Consider the following 14,841-nt stretch of genomic DNA (forward strand, 5'->3'; position numbering starts at 1 on the left):
TCAATACTATGGCAAAACTACCTAAATCCGTCTGAAGATTTTTGGCTGTAGTTTACCGAGGTAGCTGAATTTTTAAAATTGAAGATCAAAAAACAATCACGCATATATAATCCTTTTGAGAGTTATAAGTTTTCGACTGTCAAAAAATTGTACATTTTCTAAATCCAGCAAAGCTATATTACAAAGATTAAGACATACGATTGGATTTATTTTCCGTGAAATGAAATTTCTTCTTCACAAAATTTTCCATTTGACCTTTGTCGCCTTTATGGAAGTTTTCATTTCAAATTGCTATGGAACAAAAACTGAGACCCTGTGCTATTTTTTTATACACGCCACCAAACAAATAATAATTATTTTTGACGCAACAAAGTAAATATATTCTTGATCAGCGTAAAATTCTAAGACAATTTAGCCCTGTCCATCCGTCTGTTGTAATCAAGCTAGATTCGAAACGAATAAAGATAGGAAGCTAACAATTTGCACCGACCTGTCTTTTGTCTGCAGGCAGGTTAAGTTCGAAGATTGGCTATATCGGTTCACGATATCGTAAAACGGTACCTCCCAATATTCGGTATTTTCATGATTTTAGCCACATTTTTAATGGAATCCTCAGAAATTCTACACAAGGAGTTCATTGTGAGTACGTTACGCCCAAGAAGAGAATTGTTTATATAGATCCACGATATCGTATGGCCCCTATATAACGGTACCTCCCGATATTCGGTATTTTGACAGTTTTAGCCACATTTTTCAATGACATTGTCTGAAATTCTACACAAGGAGTTTTCTGTGAATATTTTATGTTTTAGGGGAATTGTCTATATAAGAAAATTGTATATGCAGGTCTACATCTTTATATAGCCCCATACAACGGTACCTTCATTTATTCGGTATTTTGATTATATTACTGACATTACAGGGTGAGATAGAAAAAACTGCAACAAAGTCAAACGACATAATTTTTAAATTTTTTATTTAAATTTTATTGAATGAAAGCAAAAAATGTCAATCAAATTTTAGAATAAGTTTAGATTTGTTCGAATTGGTCACCTTTGGCATAAATAATGGCCTTCAAACGGCCAATGAAACTGTGACACGCTGCCCGAATGTTGCTCTGCGGTATTTTGGCCCATTCCCGGCGAAACGCTTGATTGAGGTGTTCGACAATTTGGTATTTTTTAGTGCCAACCTTGCTTTATTTTCAAAATACTCCAGACTCAATAGTCCAACGGATTGGTTTACAAACTGCTGGACTACAGACGATCATTATCATTATCATCATGTTTACAATATGCAAATTAATTTTATAATGAAAGAATTCCATTTGATTTCAATATTCCCTATTGACTTTAAACTCGCAGCAATATGACATAGTCAAATATTTTACCTTGAAATTTGCAAACTTAATATACAATAAGTTTTTCGTAGTTGATTTTTAAATTTCCTCTTTTTTTCAAAAAAGATCTTATTATTAATATATACTGTACTCTACTCGACTCGTATAAAATGCCAATTATTAACTTTTCTAGTTAATAGTTTTTCATTTGTTGCTGTTTAGTTATTGGCATTTCGGAGGAGATATTGTGTAGTTGTGGTAGTGGCGTGTACAATGTACATCCCCCTCCTTGAATGCAATGCTCCATCCACCCACCCATCCATCCTGTGCTCAATATTATCCTCATCATTTGGGTCAGGCTATGCCAGAAAAATAGGACCATCGAACAAAAAGTTATGACTAACATGCATTCGCCTCTGCGAACTTTCGTCTCGATTCAAATGGACTTGCGAAACAAATTCTGCAATAAATGGCGTTGTTGCTGTACGCGCGCCTACTTTGGCATTACTTTCAGGGGAGCAGAGCATGGACGAATTTCATAGAAATCCAAATGCAATCTAATGGTAAATATTAAATACCACTCTCTTACTCTGGAGAGAGTTAAGTGCACACACACACACATACTGGCAAACTTCATTGATTTCTATGAGTTGTAACTGCAGTCAGAGTCGACGAAAGCCACTTGAGGAAATTCATTGCAGAAAATGATGTACACTCTACCCTCAGTGGCCAACCGAGTACACGGAGATAAAATTTCAATTTGAGGCTTGAGAAGGAGGATTGACATTAAAGATTATGACCAATTTCACAAGACGTCTACAGTCTGTGTTACTCTTATGTAACGATTTGGGATCTTCCGAATCAAAATAGACATGTTTTTGAAATGTTTGACATTAAATTGTTTTTGAAGATTATTCCCTCTCACTTGGGTGCGAGCGCTTCCGAGATACTCCTTTTTTAGAGTGTGAGCCGAATGGCTCGACATAAAGTAGCGTATATCTCGAAATAGAATATGTGGTTTGCTGGTTTGTGTGCGTGTAACAGCAAACAGGTTTTGATGTTGCATGGAACTGTTGGGGAGAGGGGAAATAGTGTACAAAATCAAAGAAGAGAAAAAAAGTAGAAGCAAGGAGCCGGTGGATTTTGTGTACAAATGCAACTACGCTATCATAATCTTTGTCGATCATATATGCTGTGTTTGACACTTTTTAAAGTTTTCGACTGTCACAAAATTGTAAACGTCGAAATCGCCATATACCTGTACAAATCAGAGGGGTAAAATAAAAAGGTGGATATGTATTCATAACATAAGTACATTTTAGTCGCAAAAACGCTATTAATTTCAGGTGACATTCCCTTGTAAAAATAATTCGTTGGGAAACTCACCATTTGGTTATTAGATTGGGTAAATTCAACACTTTATTCGGGTTTTACCTTGTTGATAGACTTTAGGAAACACGTTGCCACATATTACTATAGTGCAGTCTCCAGCGGGTCCTCGTCTTGGTCTTCTTAAACAGCGACAACATTTTATCAGTCGTTGGAATATGAACTCATCACAGTCATCGTGGGTAACTAGCGTTTCTGTTACATCATTCTGACCAGTATAAGCTCTATCTTGAGCGACCACTTGGAGAATGTATGTTGGTAGCAGTAAAGTGTGGAACTTCGGAGGCACACGTTTCACGTATATGTCTCGATAGTTAATAGCTGCAGCGTTTTGTGACAGGTATTTAGGTAGAAGAAAAATTGTTGGAATTGTTGCAAGAGGCGAGACGATCTGAATTGTTGCTAATTTGTAGCCGATAGGAGATAATTGTGAGCAACGGTTAAATCCCAGGGAAGATAGTTGTTAAGACAAAAGTTAAAAATGTAGCGTAGATGTGATGCCGTGCATACCGAAAACAAAATAGGGCGAAATAAACCATTTTGTCACCTTTGAAGTCCCCCAAACTATCAAATGGTGTATATATATACACCACCATATGCATAGATAGACCCTAGATTAACAAGCAAATAAATCAGAGCTCCATATAGGGTAAGTGCGCCTAAATTCGGCATGCCCCAGTAGTCGGCAGTTTTGAAATTTAAACTTAAATAACTAAGAATAGAATTGACCAAATAATGAAATAATTATAAAAAATAAAAAAGGTCAACAGTGTTCTCTGTTCTCTTTCTGTAAAAAAAAACAATGACCTCCGATCATTTATTACGAGAGAATAACGGTTTTGGTCAGTGAGTGTCTTCCAACGCGTGTGATAGTGCTTGTTTGTAAAGAAAAAATAGTGGTGGCGTCAACTTAATAATCGATTTAAGTAAATTAAATTTAATACTTTTGGAATCAGAAATATTTTATAACAGTCTAAAGATCATTTTATAACTTAAAAAGTTTACAAATCAAGCATTTTTCTGTTATATTATATAATGCCGACATTAGGAACAGAAAAAAAGAGATTTGCCAGTAGTCGGCAGGGGGGTGCCGATTACTAGAAAAATATAATTTTTGACCAATTTCACCAAAACTTGAGAAAACCATTAAAAAATTATCCAAAAACTACTCAAATAAAAAAATATTTTTGTGTCGGCAGTTGCTTTTTGACCAACTTTTCTAAATTAAGTAGGTTTTTTAAATCAGCTATTTGACGTTTTAGATAGCGGTGGCATTTTTGAAAAAAAAATGTTGGCTATCTAAAGGAAAAAAAATCAGTTCACAAATTCCAAATATAAGAAAGGCACTTTTTTTATTTAATCTCATTTTTATTTTAATTGAAAATCCATACGTTACTGAAGGTAACCCTACTATTCTTGATCTTCTACCTATATTTAGTTTAGAATGATAATTAAATAAAACACTATTAAAAAACGAAATTAATTTCAAATTCTGGATTAAACTGTGAATTAGTAATATAGCATTGTTTTATACTATTTGAAATAAAAAAATATACAAAATAATATTTTTTATTGAAATACCATATGCCGACTACTGGTAAATAGACATGCCGAGCATTGGAAAATGGTGCCGACTACTGGCAAAAAAATACTATTTTAGTAAAATTGCAAATTTTGCCAATTTTCAAGTTTTGTTTATAATTTCGCAATTGAAAGATTTCACTCAGAATGTTGAAACATTGAAAATCCTAAAAGACTTTTTTTATTTCGCTCAAATAAGGGCGAATATTCATCGTTCCTTTAAGAGTTGGAGTAAAATTCACCCAAAATCGACCAGATTCTGCTATTGTCGAGTACTTAATATTCACATAAAGTTAAGCAATTTTATAACATGTTTAAAGGATGCAATGAATGCATTCATAGTACAAGTGTAATATAATATAAGTTAATTATATAGCATTGTAAAGTACACATTTTAAAAGTATAGCGTTTTGTTAATGTTTAAAAATGGTTGGGCGCGTTCAAAAGTCTGCTACAAAAGTGTTCGTATGATAAAATCCCTTTACATATGACTCTAACACGATGTGGAAACAGGCCATTACTTTTGTCATGCCGTTGTTAAATTTTTTTAAATAATAAAAAAATTTCTCAAAGTGTACCGCATTATTGGCATTGAATAATATGGAGCTGTACAAGACCTTTGCAAACATTACAACAGCTACTACCACTATTTTTCTTTTTTTTTCATTTAAATATTCTTGTTGTTGCTGTTGAATTTGTTTAAGTTCTTTTTGTTGTTACTGACTAAAGTTTACTTTTTTATTTGGTTCGGAACGCTTTCATCTGACTGTATTTTTTTCGTTCTCTGTTGTTATTGCAGGAGTTGGCAGAGTACTTGGAAATCGTTATAAATTGGGCGAAAAAGTGCTCGTTACCAATGGCGATAAGGCAAGCGGCAATTTTATAAAATATGATGTTGAAGTTCGTGATGCCGATGTGGTAAGTAATACCTTTCATTTGATTCTTCTTTTCCGCTAGTTTATGGCCAGGCCGCTGATGCTTGTGGCCTACAGCCTTCTGCACCTTCTGCTCTGCTGGCTGGTTGGCTGGCTGCCGTGCCTTTTATATATTGGCCATGTATGCTGCGTGTATTCATCGTGCAATAATACCAAATATCAAACAAGAAAGCAAACAGGCAACCAACCAGCCAACCTATCGTGATTTTGTATTTTGGAACACTTCATCATTTTCCATAGAAGAGGCAAAATACAGGCATGACCATAGGAATCGGTACAAATGTTAAATGATGTCGGTCAATTTGATTAAATCTGATATCATTTAATAGAATTCAATGAATGAATTTTAGACTAACATATTGTCGGACTAACATATGGAGTCGGTCTTGCCTTGTGCGCCCTTCTGGCTAGAGATTAACAAATAAATATTTTTGCCAAACTTAGATAGTATTTTTAGCGACAGGTTTCGAAAGTACTTTTAAACATATATGATACGCGCCTTGCTACTCCTTTCGCTTTTATATGCATTCAAAATTTTATATACACATTTATATAGAATAAATTATATACAGGGTGAGATAAAAAACTTCAACGAGGTCAAACTGCATAATTTTAACATTTTTTTTAATTTTATTGAATGAAAGCAAAACATATCGGAAATAGCATCAAATTTTAGAATAAGTTTAGATTTGTTCGATTTGGTAACCTTTGGCACGAATTTTGGCCTTCAAACGGCCAATGAAACCGTCACACGCTGCCCAAATGTTGCTCTGCGGTATTTTGGCCCATTCCCGGCGAAGCGCTTGAGGTGATCGACACTTTGGTATTTTTTAGTGCCAACCTTTCTTTCCAAAATACTCCAGACACAAGACTCCAACGGATTGGTATCCGGAGATTTTGGTGGCCATTGTGCGCTGGAAATGAAGCGAGGAAGCCCATTTTGAACCATTCTTGGGTGGCGCGTGCTGAGCGCGATGGTGCTGAGTCCTGAACTGAGCTGTCACTGGAATAATTTTAACAGCTGTCGGACGAGTGGCTTAGAAATGACAGCAGTCTGAAGTTGGTTGCAGTTTTTTCATCTTACCCCGTACATGAAATTGGACGAAAAAATATGTGGGAGCTATATCCAAATCTGAACCGATTTCAATATAATTTGACAAAATTATTTTCCGATCAAATACCGTCACTTATTCCAAATTTCATTGGAATCGAGCATACATATCGTGTTTGGTGAATCAAATTAACGAAATCAGTCGAAAATATATATGGGAGCTATATCCAAATCTGAACCGATTTCAATGTAATTTGGCAAATTTATTGTTACCGATTTCCATTACACATTTTAAATTTGGAGACGGTATCCATAACCGATCAATATAGTTAAGTGCATCCAAAAATTACATTTTCTGGAGATACCTCCGATAATAATGCTATATTACCAGTTCCAAGTGGAATTTTAAAAATGTATATAGCCTATGTTACATTCAGGCGATGCTGTAGTATATATGAAAATGTTCAGGAAAATGTTGAGACGTACGTACAAACATTTTCCTCTTTTATAGATGTAGATGAATAGTATATACGCAATTTCATAAAAATAAATATCCATAACACCGATAGAGCCGGTTTTGATACTGTATAGCAGATTTAATTTGAAAGTTCTTAAACGTAAATCTTTTTAGGATCATTTACGACAAAATCTATATTCCGAAAAACTCAATTCCGACACAAAATTCGTCGTAATTAATTTATGGACATATCTGCATTTAGACACACTACTTGCACAGAGTGTACGCAAAAAATGAACGACGATTGCAATTTCAACATGCCTTTTCATTTCGTTTCCCCCATTGCAACGCCTATATTTGGATTCAGTTGTGAAGTGGAGTTTCTGTGTTGTTTCCTCTTTCGCTTGCTGTTAATCGTTTTTTATTACATTATTCATCCAATCGTATTGTATCGTATCGCCATAACGTATCGTTGGGGAATCATGCCAATCGGAGAGAATATGGTGCGGTTGGCCAAAGTCAATATTTGGTTAAATGAAACACAACAGAAACTTGAGCTTAGCAATCATTGACAAGAAATTGGTCAATACCATCAAGTTAATCACGCCCCACAATTTGGCAATGAACTGGCGAAATATGTCTAGGCATATTTTAGTTCAATTTGTTGGCAAGTAATTAAAAAAAACTCGGGATTGTACATACATAACCCAATTATCCTAGAATGACCTAGAAGCAGATACTTTCTTTACATTCCACATATTTGTATTTTATTATTGTTTAAGCGGGGGAGGAGGCATAACATTTACTGACATTTTTATTTACTTACTCATTTTGTTGTCATTTCTATTTCCTTTCAGATACAATTTGAAAAATCCTATGATATATTCAGTGGATCCCTTTATCGAGGACATTTTGTTGTTCGCAATCACTTGCAAGTGGATAAATTTATAAATTTGGTAAGTCTTCCGATGCGGACAACGAAACAGAGCTGCATCTTAAGTGCCCTTCTCGACGAACTCCTTGAACTGTTTTACGACTACGACTATTCAATGCATTCGAAGTTTAGTTTTTTTTTATGAGAAAATCGCAATGATTTAACGACCACCATAAAATACCGGACTGAGTTTAATTTTTATGACTGGCTCTTTAATCGACCGTAAATTGATTTAACGATCTGATTTTGAATAGTCACTCGGTATTTAACTATTGTTTTGTGTTTTTTTTTGTTTGTTCTTCTATTTAAGGTGGCCAAAAATATATCAAAATGTTCGACACTGCTGGAGAAAATTCCTGTGAAATTATTCACTTGCGTTCTTAAATCCAAACAAACTTTGGGTCAAAAACTGTTGGAACATTACAAGGTAACACCAATATTTGAAGCTGAGACGGGTCGCTATGCCTGTCAAATTGATTTGAAGACAACGTTCAATGAGATTCTGTCTATTGTCAAAACCAATGACATTCACTTTGAAATGGAGGTGAGTACCCCAGAAACACTGACGCATTGCAAACACTGACATTAATTTAAATGCATTACTTTAAAGGTATCTCTGCCCAATGGTCTGACCGATAATATCTCACTTAAGTTTGTTCCCGGCATTAAAGTTACACCCGAAGCGTTTGCATCTGAAAATGATGCAGCTGAACAGGATTTAACAATAACTGGCCTTGATAAAGTCTTGCAAAAAGTTGAGGTAAGTTTAAAGTTTTTTTTTTTATGAAACTATTGTTTTGAAAATACTGTTATTAAAGTGTGATACTACGACAAAGACATTTGGCAATCCCAAAGTGACTAGTATTTCTAATCGAATAACTTTCGGTCGACTTGTCATCGATAGATTCTTTTGCTTGAAATCGTTTAAATCAACATTGAAGTCGATCTTGATGTCAGCCCCAGTTATTCTGGTCAAATCACTTACAATCTTTTTTTTCTGGATTTTATTTTTCGGCAAAATATTTAATGGAGTTTGGAGCTTTCTGTGGGAACTTATTCTGCTATTCCTGTTTAATATTGTTTTACTATTTGGTATAATTTTCTGTTATGCATTCCCACATCTTGGGGGATTCATCCATTTTAGTCACAAAGATTCACATCTACTGAAACTTTGACGACTATAGCGTTTGCTTACTTCATTTACATCTGAAATTTTGCATTTTATGTTCGTATCATCAGAAAAATTTTCTTGAAAAATATTTAATATATGTACAGGTTTTAAAACTTCTCTAAGGTAACGAAAGCCATAATTTTAGTCAACCCATGGTGTATGCCATAAAAAGCTCGACTGGACCCGCAAGGGTATATTTAGTTATACCCTCAGCCATATGGCTAGAGAGGGTATATATCATTTGATACGCCCTGAACGTGCCTCATCGAAATAATGGCTTTAAACTCTAGGTCTCTTTGGACCAAATCCGTTTCAGAACATTTGAAGCCGTTCTAGCGCTGTTCGTCCGTCCGTCTTTCTCGCAGTGGCGCACGATAAATCTGGTTCATGATTTGGTTCAAACTTGGTACATCGTAATATTATTGTCAAACTTTGATCGAGCACGGAGATGGGCAATTTCCGTCCATTTCTTCTGCTTCCTCCCCTATAAAAGGTCAACATTATAAAAAAAAAATGCTGCACAGAAAGAGAAAGGATAATCTGATTCTGCTCTAACTTTGAAAAATCCTTATATTTGCATCAGTACTAAGTCAGGTGCGAAAATGGACAATATCGATCCACTCCATCAAGTAACTCCCGCACAAAGTGTCAAAATTTTGAATAATTATAATTCATATACAATGTGAAGTAAGAGTCCGATTGTCTTCAAATTACATACAACACAATACAATACAAGGACTGGTGTAAAGATGAATTATATCGGTCCACTCCTTTTAGTACCTCCCCCACAAAGTATCAAAATTTTGAATTGCCAAAACGTTCATAAAATCCGAAATAAGCACCCGGTTGTCTTCATATTTTATATATCCCATTATTTCTACTAACACAACATATGTTGTGAAGATGCTATATATCGGTCTACTTCTTCTGGTACCTCCTCCACAAGGGGTCAAAATTTTAAATATCCACGAAGCTCATAAAAAGCTGAATTAACATCCGATTCCTTTCATACTTGGTACACTTCAATATTTCTATCAATACAATCGACCCATTTCTTCTGGTACCTCCTGGATTTCGCATAAAATGTTCGATTTTCTTGTAATTTTGCCCAATACCAATGTTGTTGCCTGTAATAGTTGAAGTATGAAAATGAAATATATATTGGACAATATAATGGACAATATTGGCCAATTCCTTCGGAACCTACTCTATATAGAGGGTCAACAATTTGAATAATCATAACAGAAGTCAAAATATATTTTAATAATCGAATATTGGCTGAGGGTATACCTCAGTCGGCAAAACCGATAGTATTCAATAGTTTTAAATATTATATTATTATATTATTTTAAATATATGCATACGAAAGACATTTGACGCCCCCAATTGAAATTATAGACGGTTATACCTTTTGCCTAAGAATCGCCTTTATATTTTAGAACGAAGCTTCTTTTTTATTAGATTTGTCGATTGTTGTTCATTTCACAGGCGGCAAATGAAATATGAATATATAATATTCGCTACCATTAAATATTTCTAATATTACTACAATATTATAATATTACTCTGATGAGATTGGGGAGAAAAGAAACGTTTTTTATACTAAAAATATACCCTCCGACCGTGGTCCATTTCTATGAGCACTATCACGAAAAGATACCTCAAATTGAAAAAAATAACAACAAAACAAAAATAAATAACTAAATAAGTATTCCTTATTCCCAGAGTTGAGTCCTTGTTGCTGCTCCGCTCTGCAGTTATTTTGTTTGCTAATATCGTTGTAGCTTTTTCTTCGCTGTTGTTTGTCTTACTCTCATATTCGTTACACAAAGTTTTGTTGTTATGAGAAGTATTTACTTTTTATAAACTTGCCAAAATAAAAGAGCAGAGTCAAAAATGGTATGAAAAATAGTTTGGAATAACTTAAAACTTGAAAATCCATTTTTATTTACAGAACTTCGTTAGGTACGCATAGCTCTTCACTTTATATTTTTAATGTTGGCTGCGACCAGTCCCAACCAATTGCCGCCCTCTTTGCAAACTTGTAAAGCTGATGGCAGAGGACAACGGTACTCCCAACACCCTGGATAAAGCAGCAACTGACCATTATGCCCACAATTGCATTCAACTTGAATCTTGTAAATGTCAGCTTGACTTGGCAGTCAGTCATTCCAAAGTTTCTTATCTATTTCGTTCTTACGTTCTCTGTCATATAAGCTGGCTTGACTGACCACTTTCCTGCCTCAGAGCATACGAGGAGTTTGAAGTTATTGTTTTTTGTTTTCGTTTTGCTATTTTTCTATGGCACGAAATAAATATGTATGAGTTGAGAGGCGATTCAAAGTAGGATTTGGTGGTATCCTGTGCGAATTTTGTCCGTTGTCCTACGGCCCTCTTGAGAAGGAGGGAAAACGAACGCAAATGGTTGCATGTCTGCATAGAAATGCAATTCTTGCTAACACCCATGTTGGTGGCAAAGGTATCGTAAACGGTTGAATTGTAGATGCCTGTTTGTCTGAATGACTGACTGCTTGACTGTCTGAATAAATAAATAAATGAATGAATGAACGAACGAACGAACGAATGTATGAATAATCCTCTATTCCTTTGTCTGTCATAGCATTTGGTACACTTGGAGAAAAGTGATGATTGTGTGGTAAAAATTGTGATACTTTAAAGGGAGTTTCCAGAAGAGTCAATTTCGTAGATAGAAGCCTATTTGTGGCGTGGTATAGATAGAAGCCCTGACTTTTTACATGTGTTCTATAGATAACTTTTTCAAAATTTTTAAATCTTAACAAGTTGGATTTGGAAATAAAACTGTAGTCTCCAATTTTTATGATATATACAGGGTGAGATAAAAAAAACTGCCACAAAGTCAAACGCAATAATTTTTACATTTTTTTTTTAAATTTTAGTGAATGAAAGCAAAAAATGTCGGAAATAGCATCAAATTTTAGAATAAGTGGCCAGCAATTTTAGAATAAGTCTACGGGGGTTTTGGTGCTTTCTTATTTTTTTGACGCTTGCTGTTTTCTTCCGTCCATTTTCTTGACGTCGGGCGACGCTACCAGTATCACGATAACGAGCGATGGTACGAGACACAAAAGTTTTATTCATATTTAAATGCTGGAGTGCTCTAACGATAGCCACGCTTGAATTCCATCACGAATATAATTTTTTTTCTGGAAAACTCTCACCAAAATGCTTTTGTACACTTGTAAACAATATAATGAGCTGTCACTGGAATAATTTTAACAGCTGTCGGACGAGTGGCTTAGAAATGACAGCAGTCTGAAGTTGGTTGCAGTATTTTCATCTCACCCTGTATACAGTTTATTTGTAGGTTTATAGGACTAAAAATTTCACTCTGGATGAATAATTTAATATACCTTCAAATATAATCGGAAACTGATCAATAATATACAACTTTCAAAATATGGAATACCATGAGTTTCCGTTATATAGAAGGATTACCTTTTGTAGTTGTTCCATGGACAAATGAACTCATCAAAGTAGACCTCATTTAAATAATTGAAAGGGAGTTTGACATTTTCGAAATTCACACAAATTTGAAAAGTGTAGTTTCTGTCTTCATGCTTCATTTGGGCGCCGTGGCCTGTCGCATACAGGCGGCGGCGACCATAGGAAGGAAAAACATTACGAAAGTTTTTTTAATCGAAAGATTGATTGAAGCAATACATGAAAAGTTTCATTGTTTTAGTTTTAATACGTTTTTCTTTTGCAATGTCGTTGTTTTTCGTTTAGTTGTGTTAAAGAAAAATCAAAAAAAAAAAAAAATAGAACTGAAACTATTGTCATTTATCCATCATTGGGGAATATACTGCACAGTAACTGCTGTGTATTTTAGCTTTACCTTCTGGCTTTGTGCGATGCGGTGCGATGTTTTTATTGTTTTTTTTTTTATTTATTGTTATAAAGTGTTACGTTTTTTCTCTTCATTCTTTTTCCTGGAATGTCGATTTTGTTCTAATGGAAAAATCCCTCAGGAATATGTTGAACTTTTTGTGGTTACCTCGTTTTTTTTCGCAAGTCGAGTCGAGTCGAGTCGAATCGAGTCAGGTTAGGTCAGATCAGGCCACCAATACATGGAGGAATAGTATCATGCTATTCGTTGTTGTATGTTTGTTGTACAACATATTTATTGTGGGTGGCTAATATTGACAGCTCCTAACCTCCTTACATTCATGAATAACCCAAAAGTCCGATAATTGTGAGCTGTGCCACACAGCGCAGAGAATATTTAAAGGCTGAATTGTTTTTTTATTGCATTTCCATTAAATATATTTAATTAAAATTATTATAAAAACAACAACCAAAGCTGTTACAATTAATATAGGTCACTGGTTAGTGAAATTCCATATGGACACGTTACAGTTTAAGCGCAAAAAAAACGAATAACAACAAATGTAATTTAATGTTAAAACCAACATCTGTGCGGTTTGTTTGTTTTCACACTTTGAAGCGGCTGTGATCTGTTCGAGGAGCCGGAGGTCATATTCCCCTTGGATCAGAAATTACTCCCCCCAAGAGGACTATTACATAGCTAGTTTAATGCACAAGTATCTCCACAAGGTCGATGTACTATTTTGCAGAGAAGTTTGGAGTAAACTATCGAAAACAACAGAAAAATAAGGACTTTTGTGGTTATGGGTACTTGTGATTAAACACCGATCCTTGTCCACTTTCATTTCATCGGATTCCAAAGTGATGACCAAATCAAGGATAAACATCAAAACAAGTAAAAAATTATCAGTCGGTTTTGCCGACAGGTATATCTCCCAATATCTAATTTGGTAACATTTAGTGCGCATATCCAAACCAATCTACATCTCAATATCTTAGAACCCAACAGTGATACAAAATTAGTATCATTTGGCAATTTTCCAATAATAATAGTACGAATTTGCAAAACCACCACCAGATCTCAACACCAGATACCAACAGAGACCTCAATATCAATCATGAGGATTCCAGACCTAACCCTTTGCCCAGTACCAAATTTAGTACCACTTAGTACTTTTCGTAAATTATAATGCACATTTCCAAAACCCACCTCCGTATTTTAACTGCATATACCAGCAGTGACATCTATATCAAATTTCAGCTCTATTCCTTCATCTCATACCCAATATAGTCAGTACTTGTCGTACAATTATAGTACACAATTCCAAAACTCCTTCCATATGTAAAGGCTACGACAAACGTTGTTTTGTCGTCGTCTTGAATACATTCAGTCGTCGTGTAAATTGTACTTCAAATAAAATGCGACGGTTCTATAGGCGAGGAGATGTTTGCGATAAGTAGTGACGGGGTGTGCTGAGGTTCAGGCTGCGATAGTCGGAACGACGACGATTATGTGATTCGGTATATTCGGCCGATTATCAGAGAACGAATGATACGATGGGTTTCGGGAATTCGGTTGATGATTGGGAACGACGATGCGATGATGTTCGGGAACGACGATGAGATGGTGTTCGGGAATTCGGTTGATGATCGGAAAAGATGATGCGATGAATTATTAATACTATTTTTACGGGCTAAGATCACAAACGTGCCGAGACGCAAAGTCGAAGCTTCCGTGTGGTACAGGAATCCGAAGACTCTGTTTGGGACGGATTATAGACGCCTCCGTGTGCCTCAGGAATCCGAAGACTCTGTGTGGGACGGAAACCTCCGTGGGGTACAGTAGACCGAAGCCTCTGTGTTATGTATTGATATGACTGCCACAAATATTTTAACAGGCTCCCTGCAGTAGCCTGCCCCAAGTATCAAATATCAAAGTAATAATAGTTCAGGTGACACGAGGTGAATGAGAATATTGTCTTGAGAAATGGTTGTTTATCGGCCTTTTTATTTGATTTATAAATAATAAGATTTTTTCGAGCTTTAGGCCATTTTCGGATTTATTTTATTGATTACAATAATATGTTCCCAATATTTCGCAATTATCAAATTGCATC

General features: G+C 35.2%; 1 protein-coding gene across 1 annotated transcript in view; it reads left to right on the plus strand.

Moving 5' to 3' along the window:
• The window catches only part of LOC101891849 (nuclear pore membrane glycoprotein 210), a 159,779-nt gene that overhangs the window by 33,058 nt on the left and 111,880 nt on the right, over positions 1-14,841 (plus strand). Inside the window, exons 17-20 of the mRNA XM_005192007.4 lie at positions 5,109-5,227; positions 7,610-7,708; positions 7,997-8,230; positions 8,297-8,446. Of these exons, the coding sequence (XP_005192064.1) occupies positions 5,109-5,227; positions 7,610-7,708; positions 7,997-8,230; positions 8,297-8,446 (602 nt within the window). The remainder of the gene's footprint in view (positions 1-5,108; positions 5,228-7,609; positions 7,709-7,996; positions 8,231-8,296; positions 8,447-14,841) is intronic.

Source organism: Musca domestica, unplaced genomic scaffold, assembly GCF_030504385.1.
Source record: "Musca domestica strain aabys unplaced genomic scaffold, Musca_domestica.polishedcontigs.V.1.1 10, whole genome shotgun sequence".
Lineage (NCBI taxonomy): Eukaryota > Metazoa > Arthropoda > Insecta > Diptera > Muscidae > Musca > Musca domestica.